This window comes from Engraulis encrasicolus, chromosome 6 (assembly GCF_034702125.1).
Source record: "Engraulis encrasicolus isolate BLACKSEA-1 chromosome 6, IST_EnEncr_1.0, whole genome shotgun sequence".
In the NCBI taxonomy this organism is placed as follows: domain Eukaryota; kingdom Metazoa; phylum Chordata; class Actinopteri; order Clupeiformes; family Engraulidae; genus Engraulis; species Engraulis encrasicolus.
Window position 1 is genome coordinate 46,528,877 of NC_085862.1, and position 21,303 is coordinate 46,550,179.

General features: G+C 44.0%; 1 protein-coding gene across 3 annotated transcripts; it reads left to right on the forward strand.

Moving 5' to 3' along the window:
* The first annotated feature begins 1,845 nt into the window (after window positions 1-1,845).
* atg4c (autophagy related 4C, cysteine peptidase) lies at window positions 1,846-20,259 on the forward strand. 3 transcript variants are annotated; one of them, XM_063201796.1, is made up of 12 exons: window positions 1,846-1,920; window positions 2,503-2,609; window positions 3,056-3,139; window positions 3,337-3,573; window positions 5,191-5,527; window positions 6,813-6,883; window positions 10,207-10,367; window positions 11,014-11,092; window positions 12,760-12,836; window positions 13,893-14,012; window positions 14,700-14,880; window positions 20,164-20,259. In XM_063201796.1, the coding sequence occupies exons 2-11, from the start codon at window positions 2,537-2,539 to the stop codon at window positions 14,859-14,861; spliced, it is 1,401 nt and encodes a 466-aa protein (XP_063057866.1). In that variant the 5' UTR covers window positions 1,846-1,920; window positions 2,503-2,536; the 3' UTR covers window positions 14,862-14,880; window positions 20,164-20,259. The 3 variants fall into 3 exon arrangements, with proteins under 3 accessions (XP_063057866.1, XP_063057865.1, XP_063057867.1); XM_063201795.1 differs by lacking the exon at window positions 20,164-20,259 and having other exon boundaries at window positions 14,700-17,531; XM_063201797.1 differs by lacking the exons at window positions 1,846-1,920; window positions 20,164-20,259 and having other exon boundaries at window positions 2,539-2,609; window positions 3,040-3,139; window positions 14,700-17,531.
* Window positions 20,260-21,303: the final 1,044 nt, after the last annotated feature.

Consider the following 21,303-nt stretch of genomic DNA (forward strand, 5'->3'; position numbering starts at 1 on the left):
AAAAGTTAAGAATGATCCCCTATCCAAAACAATTAAAAATGTAATGTAATGTAATGTAAAATTTGTGTTATAGCCACTTAAGTTAAGCAGAGAGAGTGGACCATTGCGCTTCACACTCTCCGGGTGTCCCTCACTTGATGCCGTACTTCTATGCAAGATGCCTCACAATTAATGCTTCACCAACCATGAGGTCCTTGATACCAATCTCACTGAATCAAGATATAACAATTATTTATTGTTATGAAACAGTGCACTGAGGTCTTTAGTGCATAGTGTTGTGGAACAATATGAGCACTATGCACTGTGCCCTCGCTGGAAGTGACGGCTGAGCATGGCATTAGCTTGCCAAAATATGAGTTGGCTACTGTTTACAATGCACAGCGTCTGGTGCTTTTATTTCCATGTCCTTCACCCCAAAGGACAACAATCACACAAACAATACTTTGGTTTGCATGAAAAGGTTGGTGTGACCAAACTCTTCTACTGAACTGACTGCCACATTTCCTCCGTGTCATAGTCAACATGGCCGCCGTTTAATGCGTGCAGTGTCCATCATTCAAGCACTGCATTTTCCCGCCATTGTTAGGGGATCATCCTGGCACTTTCAGTGCACTGCCTCAACTGAAATTTTCAGCGGGAGCGCCCTAGGCACTGAAAAACAGTGCACGAAGTGCACAAGTGCGGCATTTGAGACAGCCATGGACAATGCACGCACTAAACGGCGGCCATGTTGACAATGACACGGAGGAAATGTGGCATTCAGTTCAGTAGAAGAGTGTGGTCAACATCAGTCTCCTAATTCTGTAAGTAATGTTGATGGGACACCAACCTTTTCATGCCAATCAAAGTATTGTATGTGTGATTGTTGTCCTTTGGGGTGAAGGAAATGGAAATACAAGCACCAGACGCCGTGCATTTTAAACAGTAGCCAACTCATATTTTGGCGAGCTAATGCCATGCTCAGCCGGCCGTCTCTTCCAGCGAGGGCACAGTGCGTAGTGCTCTAATGGGGCACCTAAGTCTCCACCCCTTCCGGGCGGCTTGTGGGGCTGGCAACGCAAAACTTTTGACTGGGCTGTAATGGACTGATCAAAGCTATTTTCCGACCCACCTCGCATTTCCCCGTCGATCACACATATGCTGTGCCTCAGAAATTAATAACAACCAATGGTGTGCTTGTTGACTTAACTTGGCAAGCGATTTTTGAGTTGTGTGTGTGAACAAATGTTTAATTATTTGGACTACACAACAGACGTCGCATGTCCGACGTGCAGCCACTTAAGCCACGGTGCAGCGGTAGGGTTGGCTGTGCCTCGGTTCACGTCAGATGTGCGAGGCGCACGTGTAGTCTCCAACACAGTTTTACACAAAAGCTAAAATAACGTTTCTTGCGTGCCGAAAATGAGTGGTCTTACGACGCAAATCCAAACCTTTCAAATTCACTGTCATCATATGTGAAATCCGGAACACATGCCAAACAGGATGAGGATTTAGCTTGACTCGCTCCAGCCCCATGGATCGGAAGTAGAAGGGCGTGACTTAGGTGCCCCATTGTTCCACAACACTATGCACTGAAGACCTCAGTGCACTGTGTGCACTGTGCACTGACTGTCAGTGCACTGACAAAAATGTGTCATTTGAGACACAGCCACAGGCCACAGTACACTGAGGTCTTTAGTGCGGCATTTGAGACACGGCCTAGGTTTTGAGAAATACCCATTGTATTTTCACTCAGGTCTTGATGAGCCTGTATGGCCTCTAGATGGCGCCAATGTTATGCTCTGATGCACACCAGCCACTCAGATGTCTATGGAAAAACTACATGCTTCCGGGTTACTTGCCAAAGCAGGATGTCTATGGTGTTCAGCTATGTTCCTCAAATGTAAACAGAAGAGCTGAAAGTGCAAAGCATTGCTGGCTGTAAGTATTGCTAATATCTCTCCGCATTTTTCGCTCCTCTAAATATCAAGGAGTAGCATTCTGAAAGGGTTTTCATTATGTGTGATATGGGAGATTTGGCCTGTGTACTTAAGGGGAAACTCGTTTGGATTTTTCCCTGAGGTACTCGCTACAGTGAGCTAACTATCAGCTGAGTAGCCTAGCTGTCAAGCTATTTACATTACCATTGAAGTATACGCTGCTGTCGTTGAACCAGAGATTTTGATAGGATCTAAACCGTCTCTGGTTGAACATATATGTGTACGTTATGCATATCATGACGTTGGGACACTCATTGCTGTCACGAACAGAGGCATCTGTGTAAACATGTGACCAGTCTGATCTTTCAGTCTGATCAGTGTGATGATCTTTCTGTTTCTTTTTTGCTAGACGTTCTTTTCACTCATTACAGAACGTATTTTGCTATAGAACGTCAGTCCCACTCCCATGAAGTTCTTCCTGTATAAAAAAATCTCTGATGATGTCCCTTGGCTGATGAAACATTGTGGGCAGTCTGTACTAGAATGGCAGGTTGTTAAATAATAACCCTCTGTTCAACTTTAGTTGTGATGGGTTCTTCACGACCACGGCGGTCAAAATGGAAAAAGGGAATGACGAGGTGGAGAAACTGAAGTCAAAATTTGTGTCGGCATGGCACAATGTAAAATACAGTAAGTAAAGAAGTAGGCCTAACTGAAATTACTTCCATCACTATCTGTCTGGCATAATTAAATGTGAAATGCCGTAAGTGAGTAAATAGCTGAAGTCACTGCATAATGCCATTAATCATCCATGGTCAGTGCAACTAAATTTGATCAACCTCATGGACAAAGCATGTAGGCCTATGACAAAGAGCACTTCCAGTTTGACCAAGGGTCACTTAAGGATTCTGGACAGTCATCAGTCTGTCACATGACATGCACTTGAATGTATTTGTAATGACTTAAATGTGGCAATCAATTTTTGTGTCTGTCTTTTTTTGTCTTTCTTTCTTTCATTCATTCTTTTTACACATTCTTCCTTGTGTTCTTTCTTTTCTTCTCTCTCTTTGGTGAATGCCCTCCGCTGAATGCCCCCCCTGGAGTCTTTGATATAATGCAGTAAATTATTATTTCAGGCTGGGCCCTGAAGTCCAAAACCTCATTCAGTAGAAATTCTCCTGTCTTTCTTCTTGGAAAGTGCTATCATTTCAAAGTTGAAGGTAAGGGTTAACCCCAAAAATACATTGCCTGTCACTGGGCTTAAATATTCATATACCGTAACATAGTCAATAGGCCTAAATATTGATACAACATTCTTCATTTGACATAGCCATTGTGAAAGTGTTAAAAACACATAACCTTAAATAGGTGAAGTGCCAGCACCTGATAATACTGTCATTATGCATTATTTCTAAAGATGAAGAAAGCCCCACAGAAGACTGTAGCTTCCAGTCGGCTGAAGAAGATGACGTTCTCATGGGAAACGTGGAGGCCTTCCGCAAGGACTTTGCCTCGCGAGTTTGGCTTTCGTACAGAGAAGACTTCCCCGCTCTCTTCGGCACTGCCCTCACCTCGGACTGTGGCTGGGGCTGCACCTTGAGAGCAGGGCAGATGATGCTTGCTCAGGCCCTGATCACTCACTTCCTTGGAAGAGGTGAGTGGTATTCAGTGGAATGAGTAGGTCATTTCACGTTAAATCAGACATTTTTGGACCCGACCGGCATGGATTTTTAATTCAGACATAGTGTTTGCCTTTTTAGTGGTGAGGTAGAGCCCCAAAACTGTGTTTGCATGAATCTGGCACCAATATTAAGGGAAACGGACCAATCCTTGATTTATGTCAGTCAATTTAAGTCACACAGAGATGGTTGTTGTGATGTTGTTTAAAAGATAATTTTTGCCTTTACAAACAACATACATCAATCGTCTGAGTACGAATTATGAAATATCACAATAGTATATACAGTATTATAAATTGAATATATTGAAAAAAAAGCTATTCAAGCTATTCTGGCCAGGTAAAGAAGTTGGTCAGTGATACAACGTTACAGTGATACAGCGTTACAGTGATACAGTCATACTCGTGTGATCATATTATTCCATTACGTGTATTATTCATATTCTTATTTACTATACGAATATGTCAAATAACTAGTTTTCACCAAAACTTCCTTTATTTTTTACTTGTAATGCCAAACGGAAACTGAAAGTTGAATGAAACTGGTTTGGGATAGACTATTTTTGAAGGTCAGTGCGCTGCAGACAGAGACGTGCTAGCCATGACCTCTCTCGCACTGTGACTGTGTAATACCTACACCCTTAAAACGTCTGGCTGGTTCAATCAGCTGAGGTGATCAGATTTGCGCGTTTTATGTTACCACATGGAAAACAATATTTAATCAGGAATTGGTTCTTCGTGGCGACTCTGAAATATGCCATTAAAGAAATCCTTCACAATAAAGTAACTAATGGCCACTTAAAATTATTTATTGATCAATTACAGTGGTCATCCTAAGCAAGGTCATTATGCTAATTCTTTTTGGTGCCTGGTCCGGCTGCTTTTATGGCCCTGACCACTCCTACCCCTGCCATTACGGGGTTCCCACCCTGTTTGTGGGGCTAAAGTGTAGTAAAAGTGAAATAGTGATCCCGCAGAATGCTGTAATTGGACTTTTATCCCAAAGAAATTGCCTCTCTCACACTCTTTCTCTGTGTCATTAAAATCCCATTGCGAATGTATGTGTCAAATGGTTAGGGTAGTAATTCAAAGGAACTTTTATCTTTCAGACTTGTATAAGACCCTTTTTGAGACTTAAATTCCTGTGGAAAGCATAGTGTGAACTTCCATGTCCATTGTTTCGTACATGTTGTTTCTTAAGAGGTGACAAGATTGGAGAACTGTTATTTGTTTAGCCAAAAACCGAGATCTCACTCCCAGATTCCCGGATCCCAGTAATTCAAATCCTGCCATGTTTTAGTACTAACACAGGTGACTTCACTGAGTAGCTACACTACCCGTTTTCAATGTTCAGAGTTGGGTAGATACAGTTTCTGGAATGGGTTATTTGTAAATGTGTAAATTGTGTGTAACATTTTAGAAAAACTGCTACATGACCGCAGTCTCCACTACCCGTGATGTCTGCATTCCATGTTTTTTTTTTTCTTTTACCATCATACAAGTACTTTCATAGCTGTAGTTCCCAAAAGACAGGAAAAAACATTAGCATGTCAAAGTGTCTCATCCTTGTGTCTTCTCCTCTTCTGTAATCAGATTGGAACTGGTCAGAGGCCCTGTCCCTCCAGCGTCTGGATGCCGAGACGTGGACCAGCAGTGCGGCTCGCAAGCTGGTGGCCTCCCTGGAGGCCTCTCTGCAGGGAGACAGAGCCCTGGTCCCCCAGCCCGCCCCCTCCGCCCAGGGAGGAGGAGGAGGAGCAGCGGAAGAAGCAGACGCCCACCTCCGGGAGGTATACCACCGCACTGTGGTGTCCTGGTTCGGGGACGGGCCGGGGGCCCAGCTGGGCATGCATAGGCTGGTGGAGCTGGGCAGAACCTCAGGGAAGCGGGCCGGGGACTGGTACGGCCCGGGCGTGGTGGCGCACATCCTCAGGTGCGTGCAGAACTTACTTACCCATTCTCTCCAGCTCTGGCATACTGTCTTGACCTCAGCCTTTGCATGCACATGTACATTGAATGGAAATCTTGTGCCATGGTGTAATAATGATGTGCGATGATAATATAATCGGTAACACTTTATTTTAGGGATACATCTATTAGCACTAATACACACAATGTGCCTGTAAAAGTAACTTGTAAGGTATGTACAAAGCAAAATCAAACATTTGTTAGGCATGTTATTCGCAAATGTCTGGTTCATGCACAATAAGGGATTTATTACCAATTTAACCTTAGTAAGGACCTTGTAGGCCATAGCGTTTTCTTAGTACATGCCTTACAAGTTACTTATGCAGGCATTAACATTGTATGTATTAGTGCTAATAGATGTATCCCTAAAATAAAGTGTTACCATATAATCAACTAAGTTGGATGAAAGATTTTAGTGACTTATGATTGGCTATACTCATTTTTGTCCACCATGTAGAAATCTATTGCAGTATTTTGACTATTGTACTAGTGCACTGTTTTTACCACTTGTCTATAAGCAAAAGAGTAAATTGAATGAAATTCAAGCTATCTACGTAGACATTAGTTTCCTGGGGCTTTATTTTACTCCCTGATCTGTTCTGTCCAAATTATACAGAGAAAGGTTGGGTAATATCCTCAGTTACAGCAAAACTTGATGTAACAGAAAGCATTGTCTTGTGTAAATTCGGAACAACTCCCAGAGCAGAACAGAAACTGCATAAAAACATCTGATCAAAGGACATCTGTTAATTTGAACAAGTTGGTGTATCTTGGTGCATCATAGCTTGTTCTGTTTTCTCCCTCCCTTCTTGTGCTTGCAACATGCCATATATGAAATAGAAATAGAAAAGCCAGACAAATTATGATTTTTTTTTAAAAAGCGTACAGGAAGAAGCCTTGGCTAGTCGTTCGTAGGTGTTATGCCAAACACCAGAGCATTATCCACCCCTAAAAAAATACCATAAATGAAAGACAAGCCAAAAAGAAAAGAAAGACAAAAAGTGAGTTTGATTTGGATTTGGCTTCTTTTCTCATCTCCGATGACAGATAAGACGGCGGCGGAGAAATGCAGAGAGAGGGAGCGAGACCATGTAGCAGGCAGGTAGAGAGTCAAAGCGACAGACTGCTGACAGCAGTGGAAGGGATGCGGAGGGATGGCGGCATGGAGAAGAGACTCAGATTAGGCTGATGTGTGACCGTTTGTACAGTATGTTGTCTTGAGTTGTGCTGTGGCTGTGTCTGTGCTGCAGGAAAGCCGTGGAGGTGGCGACAGAGCCCGACCTCAGAGGCATCAGTGTGTATGTAGCTCAAGACTGCACAGGTAAAGGACACGCACGCACGCATGCACACACACACGCACTTAAGGGAGTTGTAGGGATGGTTGTACAGTTCGTCAGTCCAATATTTTCTATGGGTATACATGACATCTCCGTCTCCAGATGGATAAACTGCCTATGATGGCAGAGATTGAGTCGTGTTTTGCTTTGTTTCTATGGGTATACATGACATCTCCGTCTCCAGATGGATAAACTGCCTATGATGGCAGAGATTTAGAAGTGTCTTTTTGCTGTTGTTTTGCATAGTCCAGATAGCTGCAATCCTGTTGGGACAAGTTTGAGTACATGTCCAAGGCTCCCAAATACGAAAACAACTAATCAATATCCAAGGCCCATACACACACACACACACACACACACACACACACACACACACACACACACACACACACACACACACACACACACACACACACACACACACACACACACACACGTGCGCGCGCGCATACGCACAGGCTAAAGGCTGATGCATAGTCACGCGGTGCCGATTGCGGGGTAAAGCATAGACGTACTGTCAGCGGGGGGTATTGCCTCATAGTCGACCTACATGCGAATGCGTGCGAAAGGGCGTGGTGTTTTTTTCCCGCCGAAAATTCAAGAGTGGGGCAAGGGGGGAGGGAGGAGGAGATTTTAATGACGTCAATTCACCTCCGTGACAACAGGGGGCGAACTAACTCATTCAGTTGAGCCCAGTCCCTAGAATGAATCACAAAGCTAATCAGCTGGCTATGTAACATAATATTCCACTAGTAGCTTACTTCTAAAAGTTGGGGCATAATTAGATGGTACAACATCAGTTTATTTTTGGTCAAGTACTACATGAGATTAAATGCAAGACAAACGCCATTTTAAAAGACAATAGACAGCATGAATGGCCATTCACACCTGGGGCCTAGTAGTAGCTAGCCAGCTAAATCAGTCATTACAAACTCAAAGCTAGTTGACTAGCCACCTGAAACGTAATTCTACCACTAACAAAGAGGCTTCTTGCTATTAATTTAAAAAGTTGTGGCGTAATTAGACATGAATGATAGCATACAAGATTCTCTCTTTATTCATGTTTTACAGTTCAGGTGGTTAAAATGCCAAACAAAAGCCGTTTTAAATACAATACATCTAATGGCCATATTAACAGCTAGCTTAGCAACTGTCAGCCAAACCCATTCAAACTCTACAGGACATTAGCGAACCCTGTTTTAGAAGCTAGCTAGCCACACTACTTGTACTATATACTGTATCAACAAAGAGGCTTCTTGCTATTAATTTAAAAAGTTGTGGCGTAATTAGACATGGATGATAGCATACAAGAGTCTCTCTTTATTCATGTTTTACAGTTGAGGTGGTTAAATGAAACAAAAGCCATTTTTAAATACAATAGATAGCCTATCTAATTAACAGCTAGCTTAGCAACTGTCAGCCAAACCCATTCAAACTCTACAGGACATTAGCGAACCCTTTTTTAATGAGCTAGCTGCCACACTACAAAAGAACAAAGAGGCTTCTTTGCTACTACCACACTACAAACATATCATTTCCATGATGGCCTTTTATGGATATTTCTAATTGATTTTTTGGAAGTTGTACTACTGAAATAAAAAACAGTTTCTCTTCTCCCTGTCAAGTAAACTCCAGTGATTTCCTGCCAAGTCATCTGCATCGTGTTTTTCGTTTTCCTTCAAACCTCCGCGGTAGGGTAGAAGAATAGAACACAACTGACCTATCAGGGCTGAGTTCCCCCCGGACTGCCGTAAGCGCATTGACCAATCACCGTCTTCAAGCATAGCTCAGCTCACGGACATTTCAGCCTGGGAGAAACATGCGTGTACTGCAGCCAGGGGTCGTTTTGTCGCTGCACAGGGGGGCGCTGTGGCTCATTCTCTGTGCAGAACCCCCGCGAACGCGCGACTCTAAACCCCCCTTAATACACAGACTGGTCTATGCTGATACTGCATGGCCTCTGCCCTCTCACCTCTAACCTCTCCTGCCTTGCATCATCATCACCTATCAATACTCTATCACTGCCTGATCTCTGCTGCTGTGATCTGTCAAGACAGTTGATGTATACCTGTTCCTTGATTCAGGGTTGGGTTTTTGTATTTTTTAGTATTGCAGCATTGAGGCACTGAAGTCTATCCGTCAAATCTTTATACGGAACAGCTTGGGGTTGTAACTAAACGCATAAATGTGTGTGCGCATGTGTGTGTGTCTTGGTGTGGGGCTGTTATTGAAAGGCATACATTTCCATTCATATGCGTGAATACGTAGCACTTGTTTGGTTGCAGGGGTGGGTCAGGTCGTCATTGATCATTCACAGGGAGAGACCACGACAGAAGGGAAGGGACAGGTACTGGGGACAGGGGACAGAGGACAGGGAGAGTGACAGAGGCAGACGGGTCCAGACAGATGTTTGACCCTAATGTGACCCCAATGTACTATTGACTTGCTCCCAGTCCACAGTGGCAATGTCATGGACAGCCAGGAGGGGGACTGGGGTTGCCATGTAATGTGATGCAATGTAATGTGGCCAGCCGTGGTCTAATAGTTAGGGTGTTGGTCTGTAGATCAGAGGGTTGCTGGTTCGAATCCCTCCCTTACTCCTCCCTAAACCTTCATCCATGGCTAAAGTGCCCTTGAGCATGGCTCCTAATCCCACATTGTTCTAGGGACTGTAACCAAAGCCTCTAAAAATTGGATAAAAGTGTCAGCTTAATGCAGTGCAATATCATCTACTATTGAATGTCCCCAGTATACAGTGGCGATGTCCTGGACAGCCATACAGTGTGGCCCAGGGCCCTATGTGCCATTCAGTATAAAGCAATAAATGTAACCTGCTATTGACTTGCCCCCGGTCTACAGTGTTTGTTGTGCCCTTCAGCAAGGCACCTAACCTTATTTTGCTCTGGGTACTGTCATTAATATCCTGTACCTCTGTAACTGTATAGTCTTCGGACAGTACAGTGATGTAATCTACTATTGACTACTGTCTTTGCTACAGTTGAAGTGTGTATAAACTATTGACATATGAAAACGCCAGAAACATTGTGTAAAATTCCCTCTCTCTCTCATTAATCTTGGATCGGGTAGTAATGTTGGCATTTGTACATTTGGAAATAAACGTAAAAATCCAAAGTCACCTATAACTGGACAGGTTGAATCCGATTTGAAATCGGAGAATGAGGAAAATTATTTCTTGTACATCTGGCTTCAACTGTATGTAATGAAATGTTTAATGTAATGTGCCATGTAATATAGTGTAATATAGTGTAATTTAGTGTAATGTAATGTACCCTGTTATTGCCCCCAGTGTACAGTGGGGATGTCTTGGACAGCCATGCGGTGCGGTCCGGGGCCCCTCCGGAACTGGCCGGGGGGGTTGCCATGGACACCGGCCGGGCAGTCGTCATCCTCATCCCCATCCGGCTCGGAGGGGAGAAGATCAACCCAGACTACTTCAACTTTGTCAAGGTCAGCACTGCATGCCACTGGAGGACAGTAGGACATAGGTGCCTTTTTTCACATGGGGTGGATTTAATGGTGTGCGATTAATACAAATTACCCAGAGTGCGAATTTTCTGGGGGAAAAATAGTTTTTATATCTTTTCTTTTACCCCTTCTTTGTCTTTGTGGCATTGTTTATTGTATTATTATTAGCATATTGTTATACTACTGGTATATATATATAATTTATTTATTTTTTTAAATTATGTTGTATACATAGTTATAGTAGAAGTAGTGTAATCCTCATCATCGTCATCAATTAAAATTCCAACAAGTGGATTCCAGCATAAGGAATATGAGTAATCTGATCTTATCCACCACCATGGGAGGTGTACAGTATTGCTGTACATAGGTCAAAGACGTTTTTTTTGGGATCAGACGTCAGGTGGCGCAACAGCATCTAATGCCCATAAATGAGTTAGTAATTGGTGGTTGGTACTGTATATGCTGCAATGAATATGCTTCTCAGATAGTCTACTAAAAACAAACGAGCAAACAATAAAATCCATACGATAGTGACACTGGCTGTCGATGTGCCGCCCTGACTTCTGCTTCTACTGAAATGTCACTGACCCTCATGCCACTCACTGTGTCCTCTCTGGTCCTCCTGCAGGGCATTCTCAGTCTGGACTACTGCATCGGTATCATAGGGGGAAAGCCCAAGCAGGCGTACTATTTTGTAGGATTTCAAGGTGAGTGAACCATGTTCATGTATTACACACACACACACACACACACACACACACACACACACACACACACACACACACACACACACACACACACACACACACACACACACACACACACACACACACACACACACACACACACACACACACACACACACACACATATATACACACACAGAGTGACCGAGACAAGTCTCTGCCTAAAGGGATGAGACAACCACACTTCCAACGGCAGGCAGCACTTTATTTAGCCCTAGTTGCATTTTTATATCTGGTGCGTCAGTACATTTCACGTGGTAAGGTTTTGGGGCAGGACACAAAAAAAAGATATGATTACAAATATGCAAAAGCGGTAGGTGAACTACAGTAGCGTGCTTTCAGAAAATCCTCTCCTCACAAGCCCATCAGAGTAGGCGCTCATTCATCACAAGACCCCCACCCCCCCCGATCCTCTACCTCACCCCAAAGGCTAGTCTGAAATTTACTTTCACATTTGGGATTGTACATTCCATCAGCTTCAACATCCCCCCCCCAACCCAATACCACCAGCATTCACCCAGTCTAACCCTCCTTACCCCTCCCCTCTCCTCTCCTCTCCTCTCCTCTCCTCTCCTCTCCTCTTCTCTTCTCTTCTCTTCTCTTCTCTTCTCTTCTCTTCTCTTCTCTTCTCTTCTCTTCTCTTCTCTTCTCTTCTCTTCTCTTCTCTTCTCTCTGTCTCTCTTCTCCTTTCCTCCTCCCTCCCCCCCTACCCTACCCTCCTCTTCTCCCCTACCCTCCCCTCCTCTCCTCTCCTCTCCTCTCTCCCCTCTCCTCTCCTCTCCTCTCCTCTCCTCTCCTCTCCTGTCATCTTCTCTCATCTCCTCTCCTCTCCTCTCTCCTCTCCCCTCCTCTCTCCTATCCCCTCCCCTCTCCTCTCCTCTCCTCCCCTCCCCTCTCCTCTCCTGTCATCTCCTCTCATCTCCTCTCCTCGTCTCTTGACTTACGCTTCCCAAAATGCCCCGTGCAAATATGCCTCACCCTCTCCATCTCCCTCACAGGCAGATGGGAGCCTTCAGTTGTACATCTTGGCAGTCAATATTTACCCATTTACATTTTAGCCAAGAGTGTGGCGCAGCGTGCAAGGAGGATGATGTCTCCGATGACAAGCCCATACATCCTCACCCCAACCCCCCTCCTGCCAGACCGGCGCTCCGCGCGGCATTCATCATATGTAAATGGACCAATAATAATTGCGTGTTTGTAAAAGTAATTTTCCAGCACCAAAATTAAATGACAGGCTCCTTTTGCCGGGGACGCTGTAAAGAATGTGCTTATACAACCAGATTTGAGCTTTTTCGCAGAATTTAATCCATCTGGGGGGTGTGGTGTGGAAGTGTGTGTGTGTGTGTGCGCGTGTGTGTGCGTGCCTGTCTGCGTGCGTGCCTGCGTATGGGGGGTAGATGTTGATGGGGGAGGTGTATTGGGCCTGTGTGTGTGGAGGGGGGGGGTGTAAAATCTTTAATGTCTGCGCTGGAATGCGGCTGGTGACTTTGAGCCCACTCTGCATGGAAATTGCGCGGGTGGGAGTTGGGGCTGTTGGGAAGGGGAGGGGGGGTGGGGGATATGCATTCTAATAATCGCATGCGGGTGTTTTTTCGAATAACTTGTCTTTTGTTTTGTCCTTGCAGATGACAGCTTGATTTACATGGACCCTCATTACTGTCAGGCTTTTGTGGATGTCAGCACAAGCGATTTCCCTCTCCAGGTAATGTGAAATTACAAAGAGCTGACCGGCCGGGTTAGTGATGGGAATTTAATAGTGTCTGTTAGTACTTAAGGGTTTGAATCTGCAAGCAGCACCCCCCCAGTTCCCCTCCACACACACACATGCACACACACACGCACACACACACCCTCCACTCAATTACTCACCGCACCAGGCGAGCTGATTTACTCTCTCTGGGGCTGCCTACTAGCACTAAGAGGTGTGTGTGTGTGTGTGTGTGTGTGTGTGTGTGTGTGTGTGTGTGTGTGTGTGTGTGTGTGTGTGTGTGTGTGTGTGTGTGTGTGTGTGTGTGTGTGTGTGTGTGTGTGTGTGTGTGTGTGTGTGTGAGAGAGAGAGAGAGAGTGTGAGAGAGGCCGTGCATGCACCTATATGTGTGAATGTATCCCTGTCTGTGTATGGGAAAGGGGTTAGTGATGTTTTTTCATGTATGTGTGTGTGTCTGTGTGGTACCGTAAGTAAAAAGGCGGATTGACACCCCAATGGGCCCGGCTGTGTGTACTGCGCTGTATATCATCACACCACACCTGCGGTGTTGTCGCCACATATCTTGAGTCCCCGTTGCTGAGACGCAAGCCCTGTGTCACTCGTCAGCTGACGAATGGCACTATGCATTTCTACAGCGGCCCACTCTGGCTGGCAGGCTGGCAGGCGGGCGAGCGGGCGGGCAGGCAGGCAGACAGGCAGGCAGGCAGGCAGGCAGGCTGGCAGGCTGGCAGGCGGGCGAGCGGGCGGGCAGGCAGGCAGACAGGCAGGCAGCACGCAGCCCCCGAGCTGGCCACTTCTCCTCCACATAACTCAAGATTGCATTGGAATTGTCACATCTGCCTCTCCTCCATGTTTCAGTTACCCCAAGATGGGATGTGCTTTTTTGTTGTTGTTGTCTGGGTTGTGTTTTTTTTTTTGTTCACCTTGTATTGCCTCCTTGTTTTGTCTGTGACTGCGATGACGTTGGGGAAAGTTTAGAAAGAGCAACACTTAACCAGTTTCAGAGTGAAAACACATTATGTGACCATGGTTTTGTGCTTTTTTTTAAAGTCATATCATTGCCCATCGCCGAAAAAGATGCCTTTCAGCAAAATGGATCCCAGCTGCACCATTGGCTTCTACTCCAGAAGTGTGGAGGACTACAACAAAATCAGCGCAGAGCTGTCCAAGGTGAGCACAGAGGGGGGAAAAAGAAGCATCATTCCGTATCATCATCAGTATGGGCCTGGCTCCTTTAGCTGCAGCAATACAGATGACCAGCAGGTGGCAGCATTTAGCTGTGGATGTCAGCTGTGTCATGTCCTCTTCTTCCCCCATAGCTCTATAGTTGTACAGGCTTGGTAAGTATTAGCACTGAAACAAACGCCAAAGGCAAGGGCAGAGTGGAGAGGGATATTCGATTTAGTGTTATTTGTATGAAGCTCTCTCTCTCTCTCTCTTTGTGGAAAATTTGTCAAAGCCTCACAAAAGCGTATCATTGCCCCTGAGGGGTTTTAAGGAAGCACAGCGAGAATTCAAGTACAGCAGATTCATGTGAATCTTGAGTAGAATCTTTCCTCAAAGATGAAAGTCCATCAGTCCGGTACGGTGGCGTAAGACTTGAAAAAACAGTGCAATTCTTCTCATCGATTGAGAAGCAGAGAACAGTAATGGTAAAGTTGTGTTTACATTTTGATGAATGTATTGGGTGGCGGTTGTTTAGAATTTCATAATTTTAGCATAGGATTCAACGATTAACCAGCAGTCATGAATATGAAATATGAGCTCATAATGAAAAGATAAATAAATTACTGAATTGCATTTTACTTTCATTAAATATAATGTAATGTTGGGTAATTGTTTGACATGGCGCGTCAGATCCTGAGGCCATCTGCGAAGGAGAAGTACCCGGCGTTCACGTTTGTGAGCGGCCACAGCCGAGACTACGAGCTGCTGAGGCCGGCCGAGAAGAAGGAGTGGCCCTTCATCACGGACACGCGCAGACCCGGGGCCACCGCAGGGGACTTTGTCCTGCTCTGACTGCTGAGGAATCCCACAGGTTCACACACATACGCATACACATGCACACACACGTGTACACACATACACACACACACACACACATACACATGGGGCCATCGCAGGGACTCTGACTGCTGAGGGCTCTGAAAGGATCACGCACACAACCATACTGTACACACGCTTACACACATACACATGTACACACACACACACACACACCAGGGCTTGACACTGGCACCTGCCAACCGGCCAAATGCTGGTAAAACTTGGCTGTGGCTAGTAATACTTTCAGTGTCACTAGCCAATTTGTCTGGCAGCTTATTCCTTGGTATGATATCATAGTAGCCTATATTCTGTTATATTTCAGTCCAAGAAAAAGCTCAGTAACACAGTTTCTACTGTATTTGCTTGATATACTTCCATGTAGAAAGCAATGCACTCATCTTGCTTTAGCACTTAATCTTTTGAGGTTAAACGTACACTATCTTGATAAAGGAAGAAGAAAAAAACAATTCAAAATCTGTGGCTAGTGGAATACCTGAATGGCTAGTGACTTGGGAAAACCACTAGCCACAGTAACCGGTGGGTGAAAAAGTTAATGTCAAGCCCTGACACACACACACACACACACACACACACACACACACACACACACACACACACACACACACACACACACACACACACACACACACACACACACACGGGGCCACCACTGGGGACTGAGGGCTCCTACAGGTTCACAGACGTACACACACACACACACACACACACACACACACACACACACACACACACACACACACACACACACACACACACACACACACACACACACACACACACACACACACACACACACAAAACCAAACTTAGAAGAGGGACCATATCATAACCAGGGACTGTGCAGTTTCTCTTAAGGTTGCCAACACTCTCTCTGTCTCTCTCTCACACACACACACACACACACACACACACACACACACACACACACACACACACACACACACACACACACACACACAAACACACAAGATTTTCACACCTGCATATAGGAATAAAGACCATGGGTCAATGCAGTCAGAGAGAAGAGGCCCTACCAGCACACAGGTCGTTTAGGCACACAGTCACCAGTAACACTCAGAGCCAGCCATACATGCATTCCTTGCATAATGCCAAGCACATTTCCCTTCAAGCAATAACCCATTTGGTGTAGGTGAATTTGTAATTAAGCAGTTTTTTTCTGTTCAGTTTTGGTAACATTTCATGACATGTACCGGTATTTCAGAGCTGTATTTAAAAAGCCTTCCTCAGTAATGGAAGACATAATTAAATTGCGGCCGGGGTTCAAGCTCGGACCTGATATTGACTTCCTTGAAATGGGAAAACTTTTCCTTTTTTTCTCAAGTCTGCTCAGTAGAACAAATGCCTTGACTGAAGGACTCGAGAAGCATTATACAGTATTCCATACCCATCCTTTCTTGAAATTGCTTGGAGTGGTAACTGTTGAAATGTACATTCATTTTGGAATTGATCAGGCTTCCATTACAGTAGGTTTGTAGAGCGTATAACTTAAAAATGTCCCAGCCCCTGAAAGCAATGTGTTTTGGAATAATATTATGCAACTCAATGGAATTACTGATAGCCAGATGAAGACCACAGTCGATTCCTGTTGGTCTGAGGTTACATCCTCCTCACAAGGTCTTATTGAACGGCAGATCAGTATTGCGTTAACACTGTGCCAGTTTGTCTTGGCATATTTGTGTGTGTGTGTGTGTGTTGGTGTGTGTGTGTGTGTGTGTGTTGGTGTGTGTGTGTGTGTGTGTTGGTGTGTGTGTGTGTGTGTTGGTGTGCGTGTGTTGGTGTGCGTGTGTTGGTGTGCGTGTGTTGGTGTGCGTGTGTGTTGGTGTGCGTGTATGTTGGTGTGCGTGTGTTGGCGTGCGTGCGTGCGTGCGTGCGTGCGTGTGTGCGTGTGTGTGTGTGTGTTGGTTTTGGTGTGTCATTTACGTTGTCCCCAGAGGTGTTCTGCTGTTGTGCGGTTGTAAAGAGTGGAAATAGTAGATGTAGACAAAATATGGCATTTTCACTACCATACTTTTTTTGTATTATACCAGAATATTTTTGTGAGTTTCTTTAGCTTTAGAAATCAGTCACAACAAACCCATTATTGGGTTTCCGGTGAGGTCTATTTTATTTCAAGAAAATGTTGTAATTTTTTTTTTTACACATTATTTTGGAAAGCATACTGTATTATGTTGCTGTTGCATAATGAAGTGTTTTTGTGCGTCACCAAAGTATGTCTTGAGTTGATGTTTTCTGTAACAATAGATTCTTCTAATCACTGTACCGATACGGTTTTTACTAACTTTATAGCCTTGGGCCATTAACACTCTGCTTAGTTATGGAACATTTTATATTCTTCACACTAAGAAGGGAAATGAAGTATAGTGGTAAGACTGTGCTTATAACACTCCAATGCCACTTGCAGCCAGATGATGCTAATTACTTTGCTCTGTCAGAATAAAAGCCTTTGATCTTTAAAAATAGTGTCATAATGATGCACAATAATGACATTTAATGTACATAATGTGATTATGTTTTTAGCAACGTTGTTTGCTTCTCTGTGTTCTTGTTTTGTAGATGGTAATGTATTTTTTTTCAGCTGTAATTAAAATATATTTAGCTTCATGTTGTGAATGTATTAAAATTTAAGCTGGTTTGAAATCCTGAACACACTTGACAAAAACGAAGGCTCGATGGCTTAATAAGGGGGGCCCACAATTGCTCCAGACACAGAGCGGACTTCAGACCGACAAACAGACAAATGGCTCTTTTGTGGCCAGTTGCGGAAAAGAAAATATCCTTGTGTTGAATACAGTCTTGCCATGGGTAATCTCCCGGGCTGCCACGCTTTTATGGAGCAATGCTTATGGGGTTATTTTCATGCTCAATCCAAATTCTTGTATTAATAGGGGACACGGGCTGGCCTTGGATTCCTATTTAGTGGATGGTGGGGTGTGGAGGGACGGACGGGGACAAATAAGTCACCATTCCTATATGGAGATGAGGGTAGTCGAGTCAATGAGACAAGAAGGGGGGGAAGGAAAAAAAGGAAAGAATCAGTCGTCTGTTTTCCGCAGAGGCACGACAATGCCGTGATTTAGCAGTGTTTTGCAGGCCTCGCGTCTGATCGGTAAATTCATACGGGGCTGTTTTTAGGAAGGGCGCGAGCGAGAGCGATGAGGACCCCGGGAAGAGAGGAGGGTGTGGAGTGGAGGGGTGGTGGAGGTGCTGTGCTGGATGTGGGGGGGACATTAAGAATGCAGCAACATGCCGAGGTTTCTGACAGCGTTACATGAAAGGACACTTGTGCTGTAGGCTGTTTTGGAGAGGGGGGGGGTCTACTGTGTTCAGGCCATATTTAAAGGGTGCTCAGTATATGAATATTTGATTAATGAGTCATGACCCGGAGGGGGAGAAACAGAGGGAGAGAGAGACGGAGCAAGAGAGAGAGAGAGAGAGAGAGAGAGAGAGAGAGAGAGAGCAAGAGCAAGAGCGAGAGAGAGAGAGAGAGAGAGAGAGAGAGAGAGAGAGAGCTACCGTGCAGCAGCTCTGGCCCCTCGACACCCTGTTTAACACAGCTGCCAATAGCTGCCATTGATGCAACTAACATGCCTGCGAATCTAATCCAATCCCAGCAAATTCCTCACATGAAAGGGACCTAGGATGTTTTAGAGGCATCCTTCTGTCCACTGTTTGGACAGAATCAAGGGACAATTTTCTCTTTTTCTTTTTCTTTTTTTCCTCTCCCTCTAACTGCAGTCCTCATCTCGGACAAGTCGGGCCTGAAGTGAAATGAATATGGTGTTGTCTGAGTTTTGCTCCAAACACAGATGTCACGGAAAAAGGCATAAATAATTTCTGTGCAGTAGTGAGCTTTGGTTTTCAACAGATAATTTTTGCATTCACGTAAATAAGTGGAGAAAAACAGTCAAAAATATATTTACATAGTTAATCCGCCAAATGTTTGTATTCATTTCAACATGTGCATGCATGGTGTAGATGTGGGTTCAGTAGGAAGGCCAAGGTTTTTCCCACAGTCCTTTATAGTTAAGGCCGCCACCATGACAACAAACACCTACAACCTTGACAAAGTCCTCTGAAAATGTAAAGATTTAGGGTAACTCTTCCTATGAAGACCATGCGTATGGTGCATTATCAGTGTATTTATAATGTATTATAATGCGCATAATAATGAATCATTATGACTACACTCATAATGCTTCATGATGTAGTATATCAGCAGTTATGAATATCTGTAAACCAAGCTTGTAATGCATTATAAATCCAAGGGTTTTATGAGTGCTCGAGACTTGTTATAAACTACAGACTGAGTGATGGGACTTATAATACATCATAACTGCTTATACATCTCCATGTACAGTCAGTTGACAATGGAGTAATAGGCTATGGACATGGTCTTCATAGAAAGTGTGATCAGATTTTGTATTACAAATGTAATTTATATTTTACATTTACATTTTTTAGGTTTTCACAACAATATCGATATGAAATAGCAAAGGCTATTTCATTTCAAAGAATGATGGTCATCACTTGCCTTTGACAATGTCTCTCCACCACTTTAACTATCAAATGTTCTTAAACACTGAAGGTAGGGTTGTCTTTCTTACAGCCTTTCTACAACAAATATGCACATACACCGCAATATTTGATGGGCACTTTGATGACCCAAGGTCCTCTGAGTCTCATGTAGGTATTCTGCATAAGGTTCCTTAATTGGGGGAAGTAGTGTTATCTTAACAGAAGCCATCTTACATTAAAAGGAGTAATGCTTTGCCAAAAGAAACACTACCCTTTTTAAAATAGTAATCCAGTTTTGCGTAATGCAGCTGAAATGGCTAGATTTACCAGGCGAAGATTTTTTTTTTTTAGCTGTGTATTATCTTTAATTCTCTGAATGTTGACCTCTGAAATTCTCAGAATGTTAACCAACTGTTAAGTAGAAAGTGACAGATTGGGGTAACTTAATTATAGTCATGTGAAGACAGACCACACACAGACCAAACAGGAATTAATATTATTGGAATATGTTAGGAATGAATTTCCTGGTGTTTGTTGCGAATGTGTGCGTGTGTGTATGCAAGTGCGTGTGACAATCTTGGTGTACAAGACAACCAACACATGACATGACATCCATGCCACCCAATACTTCCCAGCACATCAAGGGTAACACCTTTTTAAAATATGTGCCGTGCTAGAGTGTCCTCTCTAAGTGTGAGTGTTGGTGTGCCCTCTACAGCACGGACTGGAGGAAGAGGCGGTGAGAAGTTAAGATTTACGCTCTCGTGGAAACGAACATGTGTCTTCAAACAGGTACAAGGCAGCACACTTCTTGAAACCCCATCCTTCCCTCCCTAAATATATCCAATCACAGTTGGTGTGAACAGAAATACTGCTCCCTCGTTTTGTCTGGTTGTACAAGTGTGCGTTTCATTTACGTGTCTGCGGGCTCCTCTTGGCTGGCTCCGGCTCGCTGGTCGAAGTGGAATGTTGCCATCAGCATTTCCTGTTTAAAGATCTCACACAAGGTGATGATGTAGCGTGTTGTTCACTTGGACTGCATGTGGCCTTAAACTGACACCGAAGACCAGAGACAGCAAGCCCTACTAACCGTTGAAAGAGTAGAGTTTATTAATCCCAAGGGAAATTAAGGTGTCCAGTAGCATACATATACATAAATAGGGGAAAAAGGTGAGTTATGAGAACAAAACAATAAAGGCCTAATGTCAATAAAACTCAAGTAGAATGTAAAATGAATACACACTAAATACTGTACACATACAATATTCACGTCACATATGTATTAAAGTGTTATATCTGTGCTGAAATATACTGTAGATGTACCTTTTGACAACACTTCACATTTTGACACTCTTAACATTTAATAATGAAGAACTTCAGTATTGATCACATTTTTACCTTCACACATTTCCTCCAGTTGACATTTTTCATTGCTCCTTTCCATTTGTTTCTTTTCCACTGCAAAAAAAAGCAAGACGACAAACCATTGTTTGCCAATGAATATTTCTTTTTTTATTTTTAAGTAAGTATAATCAAGCGTATGTAAGGATTTTGTTTATTGACCAACCATTTTGTCACTTTGTGTTGTCGTGAGTGATGGCAGCAAACTAACTTCGGAAAGGAAAAGTTCCTGCCGCTTTGCTTACTTCCGAGAATTTCCCACCCCCTGAGAAGGCAGGAGAGGAGTAGAGAAAGGGTGATGGGGAAATAATGAAATAACGGGAGGCAGGTGTATCTCGCTATCGATGTTTGCTAACTCGCCTACCCTGTGACAACATGGCGGGGCCCCTGAAGTTAACATTTGGATAACAGATGTATGTGCCCGTTCCCATTTCCCGTCCCAGTGACAGGGGAAATC

Excerpts from the sequence above, each read along its gene's own strand:
- atg4c (XM_063201796.1), top strand. The coding sequence starts at position 2,537 with ATGGAAAAAGGGAATGACGAGGTGGAGAAACTGAAGTCAAAATTTGTG. Across the intron at positions 10,368-11,013 it reads ACTACTTCAACTTTGTCAAG|GGCATTCTCAGTCTGGACTA; the intron begins GTCAGCACTGCA and ends GTCCTCCTGCAG. Across the intron at positions 11,093-12,759 it reads CTATTTTGTAGGATTTCAAG|ATGACAGCTTGATTTACATG; the intron begins GTGAGTGAACCA and ends TTGTCCTTGCAG.